The sequence below is a fragment of the Saccopteryx bilineata genome, chromosome 1 (assembly GCF_036850765.1).
Source record: "Saccopteryx bilineata isolate mSacBil1 chromosome 1, mSacBil1_pri_phased_curated, whole genome shotgun sequence".
In the NCBI taxonomy this organism is placed as follows: Eukaryota; Metazoa; Chordata; class Mammalia; order Chiroptera; family Emballonuridae; genus Saccopteryx; species Saccopteryx bilineata.
The window spans coordinates 343,810,821-343,829,907 of NC_089490.1; the positions used below are offsets into that span (position 1 = coordinate 343,810,821).

A 19,087-nucleotide genomic window follows, 5' to 3' on the forward strand; every position below is an offset into this window, starting at 1 on the left:
ATGAAAACTATAAACCATTGTTAAGAGAAATCAAAAAAGATATAATGAGATGGAAGAATATTTCTTGTTCTTGGTTAGGAAGAATAAATATAATCAAGATGGCCATATTACGCAAAGCAATATACAAATTTAATGCAATTCCCATCAAAATTCCAATGAGATTTTTTAAAGAAATAGAGCAAAAAATCATCAGATTTATATGGAACTATAAAAAAAACCCGAATAGCCAAAGCAATCCTAAAGGAAAAGAATGAAGCTGGGGGCATTACAATACCTGACTTCAAACTATATTATAGGGCCACGACAATCAAAACAGCATGGTATTGGCAGAAAAGTAGACAGTCAGACCAATGGAACAGAATAGAAAACCCAGAAATAAAACCACATATATATAGTCAAATAATTTTTGATAAAGGGGCCAAGAACATACAATGGAGAAAAGAAAGCCTCTTCAACAAATGGTGCTGGGGAAACTGGAAAGCCACATGCAAAAGAATAAAACTGGACTACAGTTTGTCCCCCTGTACTAAAATTAACTCAAAATGGATCAAAGATCTAAACATAAGACCTGAAACAATAAAGTACATAGAAGACATAGGTACTCAACTCATGGACCTGGGTTTTTAAGAGCATTTTATGAATTTGACTCCAATGGCAAGAGAAGTGAAGGCAAAAATTAATGAATGGGACTACATCAGACTAAGAAGTTTTTGCTCAGCAAGAGAAACTGATAACAAAATAAACAGAAAGCCAACTAAATGGGAAATGATATTTTCAAACAACAGCTCAGATAAGGGCCTAATATCCAAAATATACAAAGAACTCATAAAACTCAACAACAAACAAACAAACAATCCAATAAAAAAATGGGAAGAGGACATGAACAGACACTTCTCTCAGGAGGAAGTACAAATGGCCAACAGATATATGAAAAGATGCTCCTCTTCGTTAGTTATTAGATAAATGCAAATCAAAACTGCAATGAGATACCACCTCACACCTGTTAGATTAGCTATTATTAACAAGACAGGTAATAGCAAATGTTGGAGAGGCTGTGGAGAAAAAGGAACCCTCATACACTGTTGGTGGGAATGTAAAGTAGTACAACCATTATGGAAGAAAGTATGGTGGTTCCTCAAAAACCTGAAAATAGAAATACCTAATGACCCAGCAATCCCTCTACTGGGTATATACCCCAAAAACTCAGAAACATTGATACGTAAAGACACATGCAGCCCCATGTTCATTGCAGCATTGTTCACAGTGGCCAGAACATGGAAACAACCAAAAAGCCTGTCAATAGATGACTGGATAAAGAAGATGTGGCACATATACACTATGGAATACTACTCAGCCATAAGAAATGATGACATCAGATCATTTACAGCAAAATGGTGGGATCTTGATAACATTATACGAAGTGAAATAAGTAAATCAGAAAAAAACAGGAACTGCATTATTCCATACGTAGATGGGACATAAAAGTGAAACTAAGAGACATTGATAAGAGTGTGGTAGTTAGGGGGTGAGGGGGGAAAGGGAGAGGGAAAGGAGGAGGGGGAGGGGCAGAAAGAAAACTAGATAGAAGGTGACGGAGGACAATCTGACTTTGGGTGATGGGTATGCAACATAATTGAACGACAAGATACCCTGGACTTGTTATTTTTGAATATATGTATCCTGATTTATTGATGTCACCCCATTAAAAAAATAAAATTAAAAAAAATAATAATCAGGAAGTCATTTTTGTCATTGTTCTTCTGCTAGCTCTTTTCTTTTGGGTTGGTTTTGAGAATTTTCTCTTTCCCAGTGTTTTTAAGCATTTTGCTTTTGATATGTCTTTTTTTTTTTTTCACATTTTTCTGAAGCTGGAAACAGGGAGAGACAGTCAGACAGACTCCCGCATGCGCCCGACCTGGATCCACCTGGCACGCCCACCAGGGGCGAAGCTCTGCCCACCAGGGGGCGATGCTCTGCCCATCCTGGGTGTCGCCCTGTTGCGACCAGAGCCACTCTAGCGCCTGGGGCAGAGGCAAAGGAGCCATCCCCAGCGCCTGGGCCATCTTTGCTCCAATGGAGCCTTGGCTGCGGGAGGGGAAGAGAGAGACAGAGAGGAAGGCGCGGCAGAGGGGTTGAGAAGCAAATGGGCGCTTCTCCTGTGTGTCCTGGCCGGGAATCGAACCCGGGTCCTCCGCACACTAGGCCGATTCTCTACCGCTGAGCCAACCGGCCAGGGCTATATGTCTTGTAAGTTTCTTTATATGCCTTTTTTCTTGGGAGTTGATGTACTTCTTAGAACTGTGGGTTTATAGTTTTTATTAAATTCAAAAAATTTCAGCCATTCTTCAAGTATTGATTTTGTCCTTTTTTTTCTTTCTCCTCTCTTTCAGAGATTCCAGTCATGTTTATATTAGACTACTTATAGTTGTTCAGCAGCTCACAGTTGTTCTCTTTATTTTTTTAAATGCTCAGATCCTTTCATCTTTTCTTCTTTAGTCTCTAATTGGCTCTTAATGCCAACAGCATATTTTTCATCTCAGACATATCTTTCATCTCTAGAAGTCCAGCTTGCATCTTTTAAAATATTGCCATGTCTCTCTTTAACATGCTTGTTTTTCCCTAGTGTTTTAAACATATAGAATATAGTTGTAAATATCTTTTAATGTTCTTGACTACTGAGTCTATCATCTGAGACATTTCTGAATTGTTGCTGATTGATTTTTTTCCCCTCTACATATGTGTTGCGTTTTCTTGCTCTTTTATGTGTTTGGTAATTTATTTTTCTTAAAATTGGTTTCTTTATTTTTATTTTTATAGGTTGTACAAAACTATGCTATTTACAAAAATGGCACAAAAATGATTTCAACGGTTGATACACATGTGTACTTCATTCATATCTTTATCACAAAAAAAGAATTCTACCTATAGAACTGAATAAGAATATTAGCTTCAACAGCAGCTGGTAAGCACTAAGGTCACTTTAGTTACACCGGAATGGGCAGTATTGCCCAGGTAAACTTCTGTTGTTAAAGATGAAACAGGTTCAAGGCCATTTAAGTTCAAGCACATAAATATAAATCTTTTGGAGTTTATCTATTGGTATTTGAAATACATGACTTTTTTATTTAATTGGATGTGAAGTATTGTGTTTTTCACTTTGTTTGCTCCTTCTCATCTTAAAGAAAATATTCTTGATTGTTGTGATTTGGAAAGATCTTGGCTCTTTTGATGCTCACCTTAAAGCTTCGTTAGACCAGCCATAGGAGCCAATATTGTAGGTCTAATTTATTTTTCAACTACTGAGACAATAACATTCTGAATATGCTACCTAGTGCTCTATGTATTACCTTTGAAGATGATCTCACTACCTCTTATTTTTTAGCTTATTTCATGCATTTAATACTTAAATAAAAACAATAAAAGAGGTATACAAAACTAGATTATAAGAATTTTAGGCCTGACCTGTGGTGGCACAGTGGATAAAGCATCAACCTGGAAATGCTGAGGTCGCCGGTTCGAAACCCTAGGCTTGCCTGGTCAAGGCACATATGGGAGTTGATGCTTCCAGCTCCTCCCCCCCTTCTTTCTCTCTGTCTCTCCTCTCTCTTTCTCCCTCTCCTCTCTAAAATGAATAAATTTTAAAAAATTAAAAAAAATTTAAAATATTAGTGAAAAATATTAAATAATACCTGAAAAAAACCAGCAAAATTGTTATTTCCATATTGCTTCTTTTTTTTGGTCATTTTCTTTTTTTATATTGATTTTAATTTATTGTGTTTACATAGATTCCAGTGTTGCCCCATGTGCATCCCCCCCCCCATACTCCCTTCCACACAGCGCTCTCCCCCACCCAGGCTTATCCCATCCTATCATCCCCTTTCCCTCTGTCCTCTTTTCCTTTGGTCCTTTGATCTCTCTTCTGTCTCAATTTTGTTCATAGTTCACATTGTTCATTGGATTCCTCAAATGAGTGAGGTCATATGATATTTTCTTTTTCTGCCTGGCTTATTTCACTTAATGTAATAGTTTCCAGGTCCATCTATGTTGTCGCGTAAGATTTTCTTCTTTTTCATGGCCCTATAGTATTCCATTGTATATATGTACCAAAGCTTTTGAATCCACTTGCCCACTGATGGACACTTGGGCTGTTTCCAGATCTTTGCTATTGTGAACAATGCTGACATAAACATGGGGGGTGCATTTCTCCTTTTGAAACATGTATATGGTGTCCTCGGGATATATTCCTAAAAGTGGGATGGCTGGGTCAAAAGGAGTTCCATTTTTAATTTTTTGAGGAATCTCCACACTGTTTTCCACAGTGGCTGCACCAGTCTGCATTCCCACCAGCAGTGCAGGAAGGTTCCCTTTTCTCCACATCCTCGCCAGCACTTATTCTGTGTTGCTTTGTTGATGAGCACCATTCTGATATTTGCATTTCTCTAATGATTAGTGATGTTGAGCATTTTTTCATATGTTTATTGACCATCTGTATGTCCTCTTTGGAGAAGTGTCTATTCATTTCTTTAGCCCATTTTTCTATTGGATTGTTTCTCTTCCTGGTGTTGAGTTTTACAAGTTCTTTATAAATTTTGGTTATTAACCCCTTATCAGACATATTGTCAAATATGTTCTCCCATTGTGTAGTTTGTCTTTTTATTCTGTTCTTATTGTCTTTAGCTGTGCAAAAGCTTTTTAGTTTGATGTAGTCCCATTAGTTTTTCCTGTCTTTTATTTCACTTGCCCGTGGAGATAAATCGGCAAATGTATTGCTGTGAGAGATGTCAGAGAGCTTACTGCCTATGTTTTCTTCTAAGATGCTTATGGTTTCATGGCTTACATTTAAGTCTTTTATCCATTTTGAGTTTACTTTTGTGAATGGTGTAAGTTGCTGGTCTAGTTTCATTTTATGCAGGTAGCTGTCCAATTTTCCCAACACCATTTGTTGAAGAAGCTGTCTTTACTTCATTGTATGCTCTTACCTCCTTTGTCAAATATCAGTTGTCCATAAAGGTGTGGGTTTATATCTGGGTTCTCTGTACTTTTCCATTGATCTATATGCCTGTTCTTATGCTAGCACCAGGCTGTTTTGAGTACAGTGACCTTGTAGTATAACTTGATATCTGGAAGTTTGATACCTCCCACTTTACTCTTCCTTTTCAATAGCTGAGGCTATTCGTGTTCTCTTTTGGTTCCATATAAATTTTTGGAATATGTGTTCTATATCTTTGAAGTAAGTCATTGATATTTTAATTGGTATTGCATTGAATTTATAATTTGCTTTGGGTAATATAGACATTTTAATGATGTTTATTCTTCCTAACCATGAGCATGGAATATGCTTCCACTTGTTTGTATCTTCCCTGATTTCTTTTATCAATGTTTTATAATTTTCCGAGTACAAGTCTTTAATCTCCCTGGTTAAATTTATTCCTAGGTATTTTATTTTTTTGGTTGCAATGGTAAAGGGGATTGCTTCCTTAATTTCTCTTTCTGACAGTTTATTGTTAGTATATAAAAATGCCTCTGATTTCTGAGTATTGATTTTATATCCTGCCACCTTGCTGAATTCATTTATCAGGTCCAGTTGTTTTTTGACTGAGACTTTAGGGTTTTCTATATACAATATCATATCATCTGCAAATAATGATAGTTTTACTTCTTCTTTTCCAATTTGGATGCCTTTTATTTCTTCTTCTTGTCCGATTGCTGTGGCTAGGACTTCCAGAACTATGTTGAATAAGAGTGGTGAAAGGGGGCACCCCTGCCTTGTTCCTGACCTTAAGGGGATTACTTTTAATTTTTACCCATTGAGTATGATGTTGGCTATGGGTTTGTCATAGATAGCCTTTATCATGTTGAGGTATGTTCCCTGTATTCCCACCTTGCTGAGAGTTTTGATCATGAATGGATGCTGGATTTTATCAAATGCTTTTTCTGCATCTATTGAAATTATATGTGGTTTTTCTCCTTCCTTTTGTTTATGTGATGAATCATATTGATTGATTTGCAAATATTGTACCAGCCTTGCCTCCCCAGAATAAATCTCACTTGATCGTGGTGTTTGATCTTTTTCATATATTGCTGAATCTGGTTTGCTAATATTTTGTTGAGAATTTTAGCATCTAAATTCCTCAGGGATATTGGCCTATCATTTTTTCTCTTTGTTTTATCTTTGCCTGGTTTTGGAATCAGAATAATGTTCGCCTCATAAAAGGAACTTGGAAGTCTTCCTTCCCCTTAAATTTTTTGAAATAGCTTGAGAAGGATAGGAGTTAGTTCTTTGAATATTTGGTAGAATTCACTTGTGAAGCCATCTGGCCCAGGGCTTTTGTTTGTTGGGAGATTTTTAATAACTGCTTTGATCTCATTTTTTGTTGTTGGTCTGTTTAGGTTTTCTGATTCTTCCAGATTGATTTTTAAAAGATTATATGTTTCAAGATATTTGTCCATTTCATCTAGGTTGTCTAATTTTTTTGGCATACAATTCTTCATAGTATTTTCTCACAATCCTTTGTATTTCCATTGTGTCAGTTGTTATTTCTCCACTCTCATTTCTAATTTTATTTATTTGAGTCCTCTTTTTTTTTTTTTTTTTTGTGAGTCTGGTTAAAGGTTCCTTGAATTTTATTTACCTTTTCAAAGAACAATTTCCTGGTTTAATTGATCCTCTATATTGTTTCTTTAGCCTCTATGTCATTTATTTATGCTCTGACCTTTATTATTTCTTTTCTTCTACTACCCCTAGGCTTTACTTTCTGTTCTGTTTCTAGTTCTCTTAGATTCAGGGTTAAGTTATTTATTTGAGCCAAGTTCTGAAGGTATGCCTGTAATGCTATGAACTTCCCTCTCAGTTCTGCTTTTGCTGTGTCCCATAAATTTTGGGTTGTATGCTCATTATTATTCGTTTCTAGGAATTTTTTTTTCTTTTTTGATCTCATTGTTAACCCAATTGTTATTTAATAACATGCTATTTAGTCCAAGTGTTTGAGTATTTTTCAGTTTTTCTGTTGTGGTTGATTTCTAGTTTTATGCCACTATGATCAGAGAAAATGCCTGATATGATTTCAATCTTCTTAAATTTGTTGAGACCACTTTTGTGCCCTAACATGTGGTCTATCCTAGAGAATGTACCATTAGCACTTAAAAAGAATGTATATTCTGCTGCTTTAGGGTGAAAGGTTCTAAAGATATCTGTTAAATTCAGTTGATCTAGTGTGTCTTTTAAGCCTGATGTTTCTTTGTTAATTTTATTCTTGAATCCTCATGAATAAAATCTAGTGATTTTAATGGGTATTGAAATCCCCTACTATGATAGTATTGCTGTTGATCTCGCCCTTTATGTCTGTCATAATCTGCTTTATATATTTAGGTGCTTCTATATTAAGGTGCATAGGTATTTATAATGGTTATATCTTCCTGTTGGATTGCTCCCTTTATCATTATGTAGTGACCTTTTTTATCTCTTACTATAGCTTTTGTTTTAACATCCATTTTGTCTAATATAAATATCCATTTTGTCTAATATAAATATCCATTTTGCTACCTCAGCTTTTTTTACATTTCCATTTGCATGAAATATTTTTTTTTGATCCTTTTATCTTCTATATGCATCTTTTCTTTTTAGGTGTGTCTCTTGTAGACAGCATATGTATGGGTCCTGTTTTCTTATCCACACAGCTACCCTATGTCTTTTGATTGGATCATTTAGTCCATTTACATTTAAGGTTATTATTGATATGTAGTTATTTATTGTCATTTTAGTCTTTAAAGCTGTATTCCTCTTTTGCTATATTCTTTCCCCCTTTGATCTGTTTACAACAGGCCCTTAACATTTCTTGCAGCATAGGTTTGGTTGTAATGAATTCCTTGAGGTGGTTTTTTTTTTTTTTTCTGGGAAGCTTTTTATTTCTCCTTCAATTTTAAACAATAGCCTTGCTGGATAAAGTAGTCTTGGTTATAGGCTCTTGTTCTGCATTACCTTGAAATTTCTTGCCATTCCCTTCTGGACTCAAGTTTTTCTATTGAGAAGTTGGGAAGTTTTTAGATATTATTTGATTGAACAAAGTCTCTATCCCTTGTTCTTTCTCTTCTTCTTCAGGAACCCCTGTGATGTGGATGTTATTTCTCTTCATGTTGTCACAAAGCTCTTTTAGAGTTTCCTTATACTTTTTGAGTCTCTTTTCTTTCTGCTGCTCTGCTCCATGCCTTCATTTGTCTTGTTCTCTAACTCACTGACTTGATCCTCAGCTTCATCCATCCTGCTTTTAATACCTTCCATTGTGGTCTTCATTTCCGATATTGTATTTGTCATTTCTGACTGATTCTTTTTTATTATTTCAATGTCCTTTTTTATACTTGCTATCTCTGTATTTAGTTGTTCGTTATGTCCTATTGTTATTCTAAGATCTTTGAGCATTCTAACAATCATTATTTTATACTCTACATCTGGTAATTTGGTTATATCTGACTCATTCAAGTCCTTTTCTGGGGATTTCTCTTGATTCATTTTGGTTGCATTTCTCTGCCTTCCCATTTTATTTGTGTATAAAAAGGGTTTGGCCACTGTAGCCCAATTGGTGTGGCCTCTGTGTACCCTAGGTGTGGTCTGTCTGCAGGCCCACCATCCCTTTTGCCACTGCCTCAGTCATTTGGGTATGGATGTTACTGGCGTGGGCCTGCTGTGGCCGTTGCTGTAGTTTTCACATCTCCTTCCTGGGAGGGGCTGTGTTCACATGCTGGATCTACAAGCTCTAGCTGGCCTCGGCCTTCACCCTGCCCCTGCAGGTGGGGCTGCTCCCTGCACCAGGGCTACAATCCTCAGCACCGCAGGTGGGGCTGCACACCTATGCTCAGCTGCGGGTCTACGCCTGTGTCCTGGCTTTCACCTTGCCCCCATGGGCAGAGCTGTGCTTGCACCTTGGCTGCAAGCCTGGGCTCCACAGGCCAGGCAGGGTTGTATGCCCGCGCTCAGCTTCAGTTCTCTGCAGTGCCCCAGCTTTCGCCTTTCCCCTGTGGGTGGGATTGCAGGCAGGACTGTTCTTGCTCACCCAGCCCACAGCCAGGTTGGACCGCTTTCTGAGCCCTTTCCACCCTTGGGGGGCAGACTGAGCTCATGCCAGGCCTCAGTCATGGCCAGCCCGGCTTCTGCCCCCACTGATGGGACCACGCTTATGTGTCCTGCTGCCGCCCACCCTCAGCAGTGTGGGTGGGGGCGCTGCTGCTCAGGCCTCAGCACTCAATACTGTATTCCTGATAGCTCCCTCTTTCTAAGCAACTCTGTTCTGAGTGCTTCAGGAGAGCTTGTGTGGCTGGTGTCCTGCTTCTCTTTGCTGGTATTGCTGGTTCCAGGGGAAATATTCACTTTAGATTTGGAGTGTGACTCAGCTCAGGGGTTAGGGTGGCTGTCCCTCAAAGTATTTCTCCCTGTGCCTCCTAGATTACACACTCTTTCTGCTATCTGGTCCTCTCAACTCTCCCAGTCTCCCAGAGTCCCGGGTTAGTGGTTGTGGAAGAGGTTTTCTGCGTGGTCTCTTTAAGAAGAATCCTGGGTCTGAGAAATATCTCTCTTTCTCACAAACAGTATCCTGACTTTTTTTGCAGCGAAATACTGTCCATATGTCTTTTCTAGGCTCTGGGGCTGCAGGCTAGGGCTTTGTTCCTGGGGCCCAGGACCCTCCCCTCTCCACTAAACTCACTGCCCACCACATGAGTCCCTCTGGGCTGCCATTTGCTCCCAGGAGCTGGGCAACTCTCTCTGTGTTTCTGCTTTTCCTACCAGTCTCAGTGTGGCTTCTTCAGTGTTCCTTAGTTAAAGAGTCCTCTTAGTTTAGTCCAAAGTTGGATTTTCCAGATGATGGTTCTTAAAATTAAGTTGTAATCCACTTTGGTTCTGGGAGATGGCAGTTGGTACGTCCACCCCTCTCACCACCTCTTTTAATGTGGTTGTTTTTCTAGCCTCGGGTAACTTCCCCACAAGCATATACTGATCAATATGGAGACTCAGAGGAAGACACAGTGAGAACACTTGCCTCCCTAAACTCTTATTTCTATCTGCTCAGTTCAGGGATACTGACAGAATTTACTTGCCTTCTTACTTCCTAGAAACTCTATCCAGATTGTAAATAGGCCATTAACAATATGGCATACCTTGTTTTATTGCTCTTTGCTTTATTGCACTTTACATATCTCTCTTTTTACAAATTCTCATTTTGGCAATCCTGCATCAGTTTATCAACAGCATTTGGTCACTTTGTGTCTCTAGCTTACAATTTGGTAATTTTCACAATGTTTTAAACTTTGTCATTTTTATTGTATATGTTATGGTATCTGTGATCTTTGATGTTACTATTGTAATTGATTTTGGGTGCCAAGAACTGTACCCATATAACATGGCAATCTTAATCAATAAATGTTGTGTGTATTCTGACTTCTCCTCTGACCAGCCTTTTCTTTATCTCTCTCCTTCTTGGGCTTTCCTGTTCCCTGAGATATAACACTATTGAAATTAGGCCATTTAATAACCCAACAATGTCCTCTAAGTGTTCAAGTGAAAGGCAGAGTCAGATGTCTCACTTTAATTCAAAAGCTAGGAATATTTAGGCTTAGTGAGGAAGATATGTTGAGAGTCAAATTAGGCTGAAAGCTAGGCCTATTGCACAAAATAGTCAAGTTGTGAATGTAAAGGAAATGTACTTGGAGGAAATTAAAAGTGCTACTCCAGTGAACAAATGATAATAACATAAAACAGCCTTATTATCACCTGACTGGTGGTAGCGCAGCATATAGAGTATTGACCTGGGATGCTGAAGGTCTAGGTTCAAAACCCCGAGGTTGGCCTTGGCCGGTTGGCTCAGCGGTAGAGCGTCGGCCTAGCGTGCGGAGGACCTGGGTTCGATTCCCAGCCAGGGCACACAGGAGAAGTGCCCATTTGCTTCTCCACTCCTCCGCCGCGCTTTCCTCTCTGTCTCTCTCTTCCCCTCCCGCAGCTGAGGCTCCATTGGAGCAAAGATGGCCCGGGCGCTGGGGATGGCTCTGTGGCCTCTGCCTCAGGCGCTAGAGTGGCTCTGGTCGCAATATGGCGATGCCCAGGATGGGCAGAGCATCGCCCCCTGGTGGGCAGAGCGTCGCCCCATGGTGGGCGTGCCAGGTGGATCCCGGTTGGGCGCATGCGGGAGTCTGTCTGACTGTCTCTCCCTGTTTCCAGCTTCAGAAAAATGAAAAAAAAAAAGAAAGAAAGAAAGAAAAAAAAAAAAACCCAAGGTCACTGGCTTGAGCTTGGGATCATTGCTGTGATTTCATGGTTGCAGGCTTTAGCCTAAAGGTAACTGGCTTGAAGCCCAAGGTTTCTAGGTTGAGCAAGGGGTCACTGTCTTGGCTGGAGCCGCCCCCTCCCCCAGTCAAGGCACATATGAGAAGCAATCAATGAACGACTGAAGTGATGCAACTACAAGTTGATGCTTCTCACCTTTCTCCCTTTCTGTTTCCCTCTTTCTCTTTTTCCCTCCCTCCCTCCCTTCCTCCCTCCTTTCCTCCCTTCCTCTCTCCTTCCCTCTTTCCTTCTCTCTCTCTCTTACTCACTAAAAAAAAAGAAAGAAAAAAGAAAAAAGGTAGGGAGAGTTTTAATGGTTTGGATAAAAGGTCAAACCAGCCACAACATTCCATTTAAGCCTAATCCAGGTTATGCCCTCTTTTCAATTTCATGTGGGCTAAGAGAGGTGAGGAAGCTGCAGAAGAAATGTTTGAAGCTAGCAGAGGTTGGTCCATGAGGCTGAAGGATAAAAGCTGTCTCCATAACATAAAAGTGCAAGGTGAAGCAGCCAATGCTGATGTGGATGCTGCAGCTAGTTGTCCAGAAGATCTAGTTGTGATCATTAATGAAGGTGGCTACACCTAGCAACAGATTTTAAATGTAAATGAACAGCACCGTATTGGAAGAAGATGTCATCTAGGACTTTTATAGCTGGGGAGGAAAAATCCATGCCTGGTCTCAAAGCTTCAGAGGGCAGAGTGACACTCTTGTTAGTGACTAAGGTAGCCATCGACTTTAAGATGAAGCCAACGCTCATTTACCATCCCCAAACCCTAGGACCCTTAAGAATTATGCTAAATCTACTCTATCTATGCTCTATAAACTAAACAACAAAACCTAGATGACAGCACATCTGTTTGTAAATGGTTTACTAAATATCTTAATCCTAATGTTGATATCTTCTCAGACATAAAAAATATGCCTTTGAAACTATTACTGCTCATTGGCAGTGTACCTGAGCACCCAAGAGCTCTAATGTAAATTAATGTTGTTTTCATGCCTGCTAACAAAACATCTGTTTGTCAGTCTGTGGATCAGGGAGTAATTTTGATTTTCAAGTTTTATTATTTGAGAAATACATTTCACGAGGCCATAACTGCCATAGATAGTGATTTTTTTATTGGATCTGGGCAAAGTAAATTCTGTAAAGAATTTACCAATCTAGATGTCATTAAGAACATTCATGAGTAATGGGAAAAGATTGAAATATCAACATTAATAGGAATTTGAAAGAAATTATTTCCAATGTTCATGGATGACTTTGAATGGTTCAGGACTTCAGTGGAAGAGTAACTGTAGATGTGGTGGAAATAGAAAACTAGAATCAGAAGTGGAGTCTAAAGATTTGGCTGAGTTGCTGTAATAACATAAAACTTCAGTGGATGAGGAGTTGCTTCTTATGGATGAGCAATGAAATTGGTATCTTGAGATGAACTCTACTCTTGGTGAAGATGCTGTGAAGATTGTTGAAATGAAACACAGGATTTAGAAGATTATATAGACTGAGTTATATAAATTATGTAAATTTAGTTCTACTGTGGGTAAAATATTACCAAATAGCATCACATGCTACAAAGAAATTATTTGTGAAGGGAAGAGTCAATCAATGGGGCAAACTTCATTGTTGTCTTAGTTTATGAAATTGCCTCAGCCACTTTAATCTTCCCTAACCACCACCTTCATCAATCAGCAGCTATCGACATCAAGGCAAGACTCTTCACCAGCAAAAAGATTATGACTTGCTGAAGTCTCAATAACGGTTAGAATTTTTTAGAAATAAAATATTTTTAATTAAGGTATAGACATTGATTTTTAAACATAATGCTTTTGCATATTTAATAGACTACAGTATAGTGTAAGTATAATATCCATATGCACTGGGAAAGCCAAAAATTAACATGACTCACTGTATTGCAATATTTACTTTAGTGTGGTGATCTGGTACCGAACTTGTAGTAGCTCCAAGACATGCCTGTACTGACTTCCTTTGTTTCCCCTCTTTGATGGATTGCTGTCCTTCACTGCCTGTTGTCACTCCCTGGAAACTATTGCTTCATATTTTCTCCAGATCTATAGTCACTTAAAGTGGGAGGGCACTGCAATCCCTGTTACTCTCTTTGGCCAGAAGTGGACATTCAGACTATGTACTGTTAATTCGTCGCCAAAAGCAAATGAAGCACAACAGAAAGTTTTCAGGAGCAGAAACTATTACTTGGAGTTAGGTCCTTTAAAACTGTCCTTGTTTGTTTTTAAATAAATTGTTCTCCTCCCCCCCAAATTCCACACATTCCCTGAAAGAGTCTATGTATGAGAACAACATTCTATCACAATGGGTTGAGAAAATGCAGTAGTGCCAGCTAGATGGCTGGCACTGTTTTTCAATATCTGTTTTTCCTTTTTTTACTAGTAAGAAAGTCTCCCGGGTACGATTCCCGGCCAGTGCACACAGGAGAAGCGCCCATTTGCTTCTCCACTCCTCCGCCGCACTTTCCTCTCTGTCTCTCTCTTCCCCTCCCGCAGCTAAGGCTCCATTGGAGCAAAGATGGCCCGGGCGCTGGGGATGGCTCTGTGGCCTCTGCCTCAGGCGCTAGAGTGGCTCTGGTCGCAACATGGAGACGCCCCAGAGGGGCAGAGCATCGCCCCCTGGTGGGCAGAGCGTTGCCCCATGGTGGGCGTGCCGGGTGGATCCTGGTCGGGCGCATGCGGGAGTCTGACTGTCTCTCCCTGTTTCCAGCTTCAGAAAAATGAAAAAAAAAAAAAAAAAGAAAGTCTCTGTCGGTGAAATGTTGTGTTCAGTTTCTGTAAATGTCTTTCAAATAATGGGGAGCCCCCTTCTTCATTCCTCCTTCCTTTCTACTAGTTAGAATGTGGAGTAATGGACACACTTGAGCGGCCATTTTGGACCTTGAGAAGTAAGCCCTATGCTGCAGTGGAACAGCAAGATGGACAGTGTCTGGTTCTTAATGACATTGTAAAGCCACATACCACATAATTTGGTCTTTCTACCACTGAAAATTTTTGTTGACAAAAGAAACAATTCATCTGCCTTATTTCAGCCATTGCTATTTTACATATTCCATCAATGTTAATTGAGACTAACCCTCACTGACTCTGTATGGGAGGAGAGAGAAAAGGAAGGAGCAGGAAACCGTATGTATGTGTGTGAGTCCCGTATTACTCAAGGATTATATTTTTCATACACCTCACCTATGCCTATAAGTTCTTAAGTTATTCTAAAGGCATGTAACAGTTTAAAACACACACATGCATACACAGACACACACACACAATCTAATGTGATGCTTTCAGCATCAACTAGTTGCTAGTACAGAGTTGGTCCCATTTTAGAGGTGAGAAAATGAAGTGGTGCAATGATAGCAATAAACACTCAACCAGTTAGTGGGAAAGGTGGGATGAAGCTCCAGTCTATTATCTTAGATTACAAATTTTAAAAGAATTTGTTTTTAAAATTTTTATTTAGAAAATTAAATTTAATAGTTTGACACTGATCAGTAAGAGTACACAGGTTTCAGAAAAACGTTTCTCTAGCATATGAACTGTTATGTTGTATGCCCATCACCCAAAGTCAAATCATTTTCTGTCAAATTCATTTATTTTTCATGGAATTTTCTGTAGAATTTTGGGGGAGGAAACATTTAAAGAAGTCACTAGATCCTCATTATTTCACTTGTCATTCCAGCAAAAGTGTGAACCATGCAAGAGGAGGACAAGAGGACAACAAGAAAATGTGGAATGTGTGGTCCATGGATAGCAGACAACTGCAACCACGAATGCTATGTCACATACATTACTGGCATATACAGCTGCAAGTGGGAAGGCGAACTAGAAAAAAAACCTAGACATCATTTCTGCTGCTGCTCTTTGGTATAGAGAGATGGGGAGGATGTGGCCATACTTGCTGAGATATGGGGAACATGGGCTGGTCCCTGCACCCACGAGGGCTCACGAGTCTCCAGGACTGGGTATGCCAGGGCTCTAGATCTTTCACAGAAGGTCTGCTGCAATTCTGGAGAAACAGTTAACCTTGCTGAAACATGTGCTTGTTTTCTTCATTTGCTTTTACTTTTATTCTTCACTTCTTTTCCTTACTACCTCTTTTACATCATTCATTCATTCCCTTTTGCTTTTATTCACTCCCTTTTGTTTTTATTCTGAGTGAACCTTGAACAAAAGTGAAGTTTAAATACAATTAAATGTTTTTGTTTGTTTGTTTTTTATAATTTATTGGTTTTGGAGAGAGAGAGAGAATGAAAGAAAGAAACATTAATTTGTTTCTATATGTGCCCTGACTGGGGATCAAACCTTTATGTATCAAGATAATTCTTTAACTGACTGAGATATCTTGCCAGGGCCAATTAAATGTTTTTATCTAGGGACTACAGAATTCCTTGAATATTTAATTTTCTCTTCATTGTGAGTTTCCCAAAGGAGCTATACTTATGAGGAAAAAAGAGCCACAGGGAAACAAGGTGTTCCTTTATTATTGATCAGGCTAATGCCTGATTTTTCCTAAAGAAGAACTAAGGCGGAGGGGTGGCATGTGGCCTAACCTCATTGAGGGCCATAGGCCATATGTTGGGACCCTCTGGTGGGCTATGTAATATAAGTGATGAAATGATGAGCATGCTGAAGCGAGAATGGGGTGGCCATCTCATGGACTTTCACTTGCAAACATGGTCCAGCTACTGTCTGAGATTCTGACCCGTTGGATATCTAACTTGTAATGGCTGAGATGTGGAGCACAAGGAAAGGGGTGGAAATGGAAAGTTTCTCCCGGTTTGGGTAAGACTGTTCTTATGTCCCCTGTATCTTTCCTGCCCAGATATTTGGCTTCTATTCTAGAGCCTCAGAATAACAGAAGTGCCTCAGGCATGGTTTTTACTTTCAAGGAATTCACAGTCTATTGAATGGAAAGAGAGGTACATACACTAAGTCAATATGATGAGAGATATGCTATAATTCTCTCTGTGTTTGTACATGCACACATGCACCCATATGTCAAGGGAAGGGTTGAAAATAACTTTATTTAGAAGGGGAAAGATGATTAAGGCTTATATAGGTAAATAATAGGGAATGAAACATGAAATGGTATTGTAAGAGGAGTCAAAGGGCATTGGTGTGAGATTTATTTTAGGTGGAGTAGAGGATATGAATGCAGAAGTGTTGGGAAAGGAAGCAGAATGAGAGATGGGACAGATGGGTGGATTTTAGAATTTGACCTCTGCCATGCCAAAAGATTTTAAGCTAGTGATGCTGCCAGAGCTATACTTTGAAATGATTATTTGATCATGTGGAGGATTCATTGGAAGGGACAAAGCTAATACCAGGAGATATTTATGCCTTCAAAGAGGAAGCAATAACAGTTCAAGGTAAAAGATATTAGTGGTCTTGATTAGAGTAGTGATAATTAAGATGAAGATGAATTAATTGATTCAATGGCTATTTATTATGTAGGGATGAGGTTGTAAGTCACATGAAAGCTATAAAGTAGTATATAAAGGGAAAAGATAAAGGGAGGCTTCATGGGAATGATGACATTCAAGACAATGTGATATAATTGAAAAATCCCTGGAAGAGATTGGTAGTATATTTGGGTCCTAATTCCAACTCTGCCTTTGGGCTGATTATGTGATCTCTGAGCCTCTCTATAGCAAGGGAATTGAAATAGATAATTCTCAAGGTCCCATTTCTGCTCAGGGGAAGGAGTATGGCGTATAACATAAGAACTAAAATCTTGGGTCTGGAAAAGACTGCCTGGATTCAATTTATGGCTATACTTACTATTACCAAATTAGAACTTTACCACTGTGAGACCTTGGAGAAGCTACTTATCATCCCAGGGCTTCAGATTCCTCATTAGAATAATGGGGATAATAATAAAAGTATTCACCAACAAGATTTGTTTTGAGGATAGAAGAGGTAATATGTGGAAAGCACTTAGAATTGGGTCCAGCACACTATTAGCACTCAATAAATATTAGTTATGACTGATTTTGGAGTCAACTTGTGGCAGTGATCTTCCACATAAATAAATAGTGGTGCAGGAGTTTCTGGGTAGAGGAAATAAGGTGATCAGAAGTCCAGGGATAGAAAAAGCGCAGTGGTATAGTTAGGGAAAATCAAATGTTCAGTGTTGAATTTAGTGACATGTAAGGGGTAGAACGTTGGAAAAGAATATTTTGATCAAATTATAAAGCGTCTTTATGTCAAGCTAAAATATTTGGATTTATCCTGTAAATGGAGCCTTTAAAGATTTTTGAACAAGAGTGGTAATAATGAAAAGCAAAATAAGGAATAGGACTTACTTTAACAAAAACAATTTTATTGACCACTTACTATGTTCCACAGTGAATAAGACAACTAAGGCATCTGCCCCTATTGTATCTTACATTCTAGAGGGCTAAGTTAGGTAATAAACAATAAATGAAGAATAAATTATTTCAGAGAGTGGTGAAAACTTTGAAGGTAATAAAGAGAAAAATGTGTTAGAAACTGGGATGGGAGAGTGGTTAGAGAAGACCTTTCAACAAGGGTCATGAGAACTGTTCCGTAAATGAAGAGGTTGAGCCAGCCATGTATACATCTGGGGGCAAAAGTCTTCCAGCAGAAGACCCAGGAAGTATGAAGCTCTTGTGGTAGGAGCAAATTTGGCTATGTTCTAGAAACAGAAAGAAGGTCAGTGTGGCTGGAGTTCAGAAATGGAGTTCAGTGTGTAGATTGGGTTGAGGTCAAGGGTGGGCTAGTGTTGATCATGTGGAACCTTGTGGGTTACGGCAGGCACTGGGTGATACTCTAGTAAAATAGGAAGCTCTGGGAGGGTTGTGAGCAGGTGAGGGACATTGTCTGATAGATGTTTTTGAAAGTCCAGCCAAATTTCAGTCCTGTGCTCTTCATCCTCCTACACTCAGAAGTGGTAGTTTAGTGCCTTAGTTCCTATAATGTCTCTCATCTTTTTGGAATACCCTTTCTATGGTTTTTATTGTATTTCTTTATTCTTCTTCACAATAACCCCATGATTTAGGCAGGGTAGGGATTCTATCCATTTTTTAACAGAGTAAAAGCAGTCTCCCTAAGAGATAGATTTCTTATTTCTACAATAGAGAAGCTGTTAGGATAATAACTCAGCAACCCTAACCTAATGTTTTCAGGAAGCGTTTGGCAACCTCTAGCATGGCTGGTTTGTGACATGGTGTTTATTTAGTGTAGAAAATTGCATTCAAGGCTCAGTTTGGATATCTTCCTCTGCAGTGACATCCTTTATTCCAGCTTTAGGCTCACAGATCTGGTCAATATCTCTGCTACTTAATTATTTTACCTTGCTGAGCTTTAGTTCTTTCTTCTGAAAAATAAGGTTAACAATACCTAATATAAGTGGCTATATTGAGAAATAAATAAAATGAAAGTAGTTTGTGAAGTCTCTAGCATTGTACTAGCACAAAGTGGCTACTAAAAAAAAAGTCTATTCCTTAACCTGCTTATGCCCCCTCCAAATATGAATAGATTAGCCCTGGCCGGTTGGTTCAGTGGTAGAGCATCGGCCTGGCATGCAGGAGTCCCGGGTTTGATTCCTGGCCAGGGCACACAGGAGAAGCGCCCATCTGCTTCTCCACCCCTCCCCCTCTCCTTCCTCTCTGTCTCTCTCTTCCCCTCCCGCAGCGAGGCTCCATTGGAGCAAAGTTGGCCCAGGCACTGAGGATGGCTCTGTAGCCTCTACCTCAGGTGCTAGAATGGCTCTGGTTGCAACAGAGCAACGCCCCA

General features: G+C 39.3%; 1 protein-coding gene and 1 pseudogene across 1 annotated transcript in view; both read left to right on the top strand.

Moving 5' to 3' along the window:
• The first annotated feature begins 10,527 nt into the window (after positions 1-10,527).
• Positions 10,528-12,968, top strand: LOC136319574 (tigger transposable element-derived protein 1-like; annotated as a pseudogene).
• A 2,054-nt stretch (positions 12,969-15,022) lies between these two features.
• Positions 15,023-19,087, top strand: part of GDPD4 (glycerophosphodiester phosphodiesterase domain containing 4) — a 137,097-nt gene continuing 133,032 nt past the window's right edge. The window contains exon 1 of the mRNA XM_066249654.1: positions 15,023-15,193. Coding sequence (XP_066105751.1) covers positions 15,023-15,193 — 171 coding nt within the window. The remainder of the gene's footprint in view (positions 15,194-19,087) is intronic.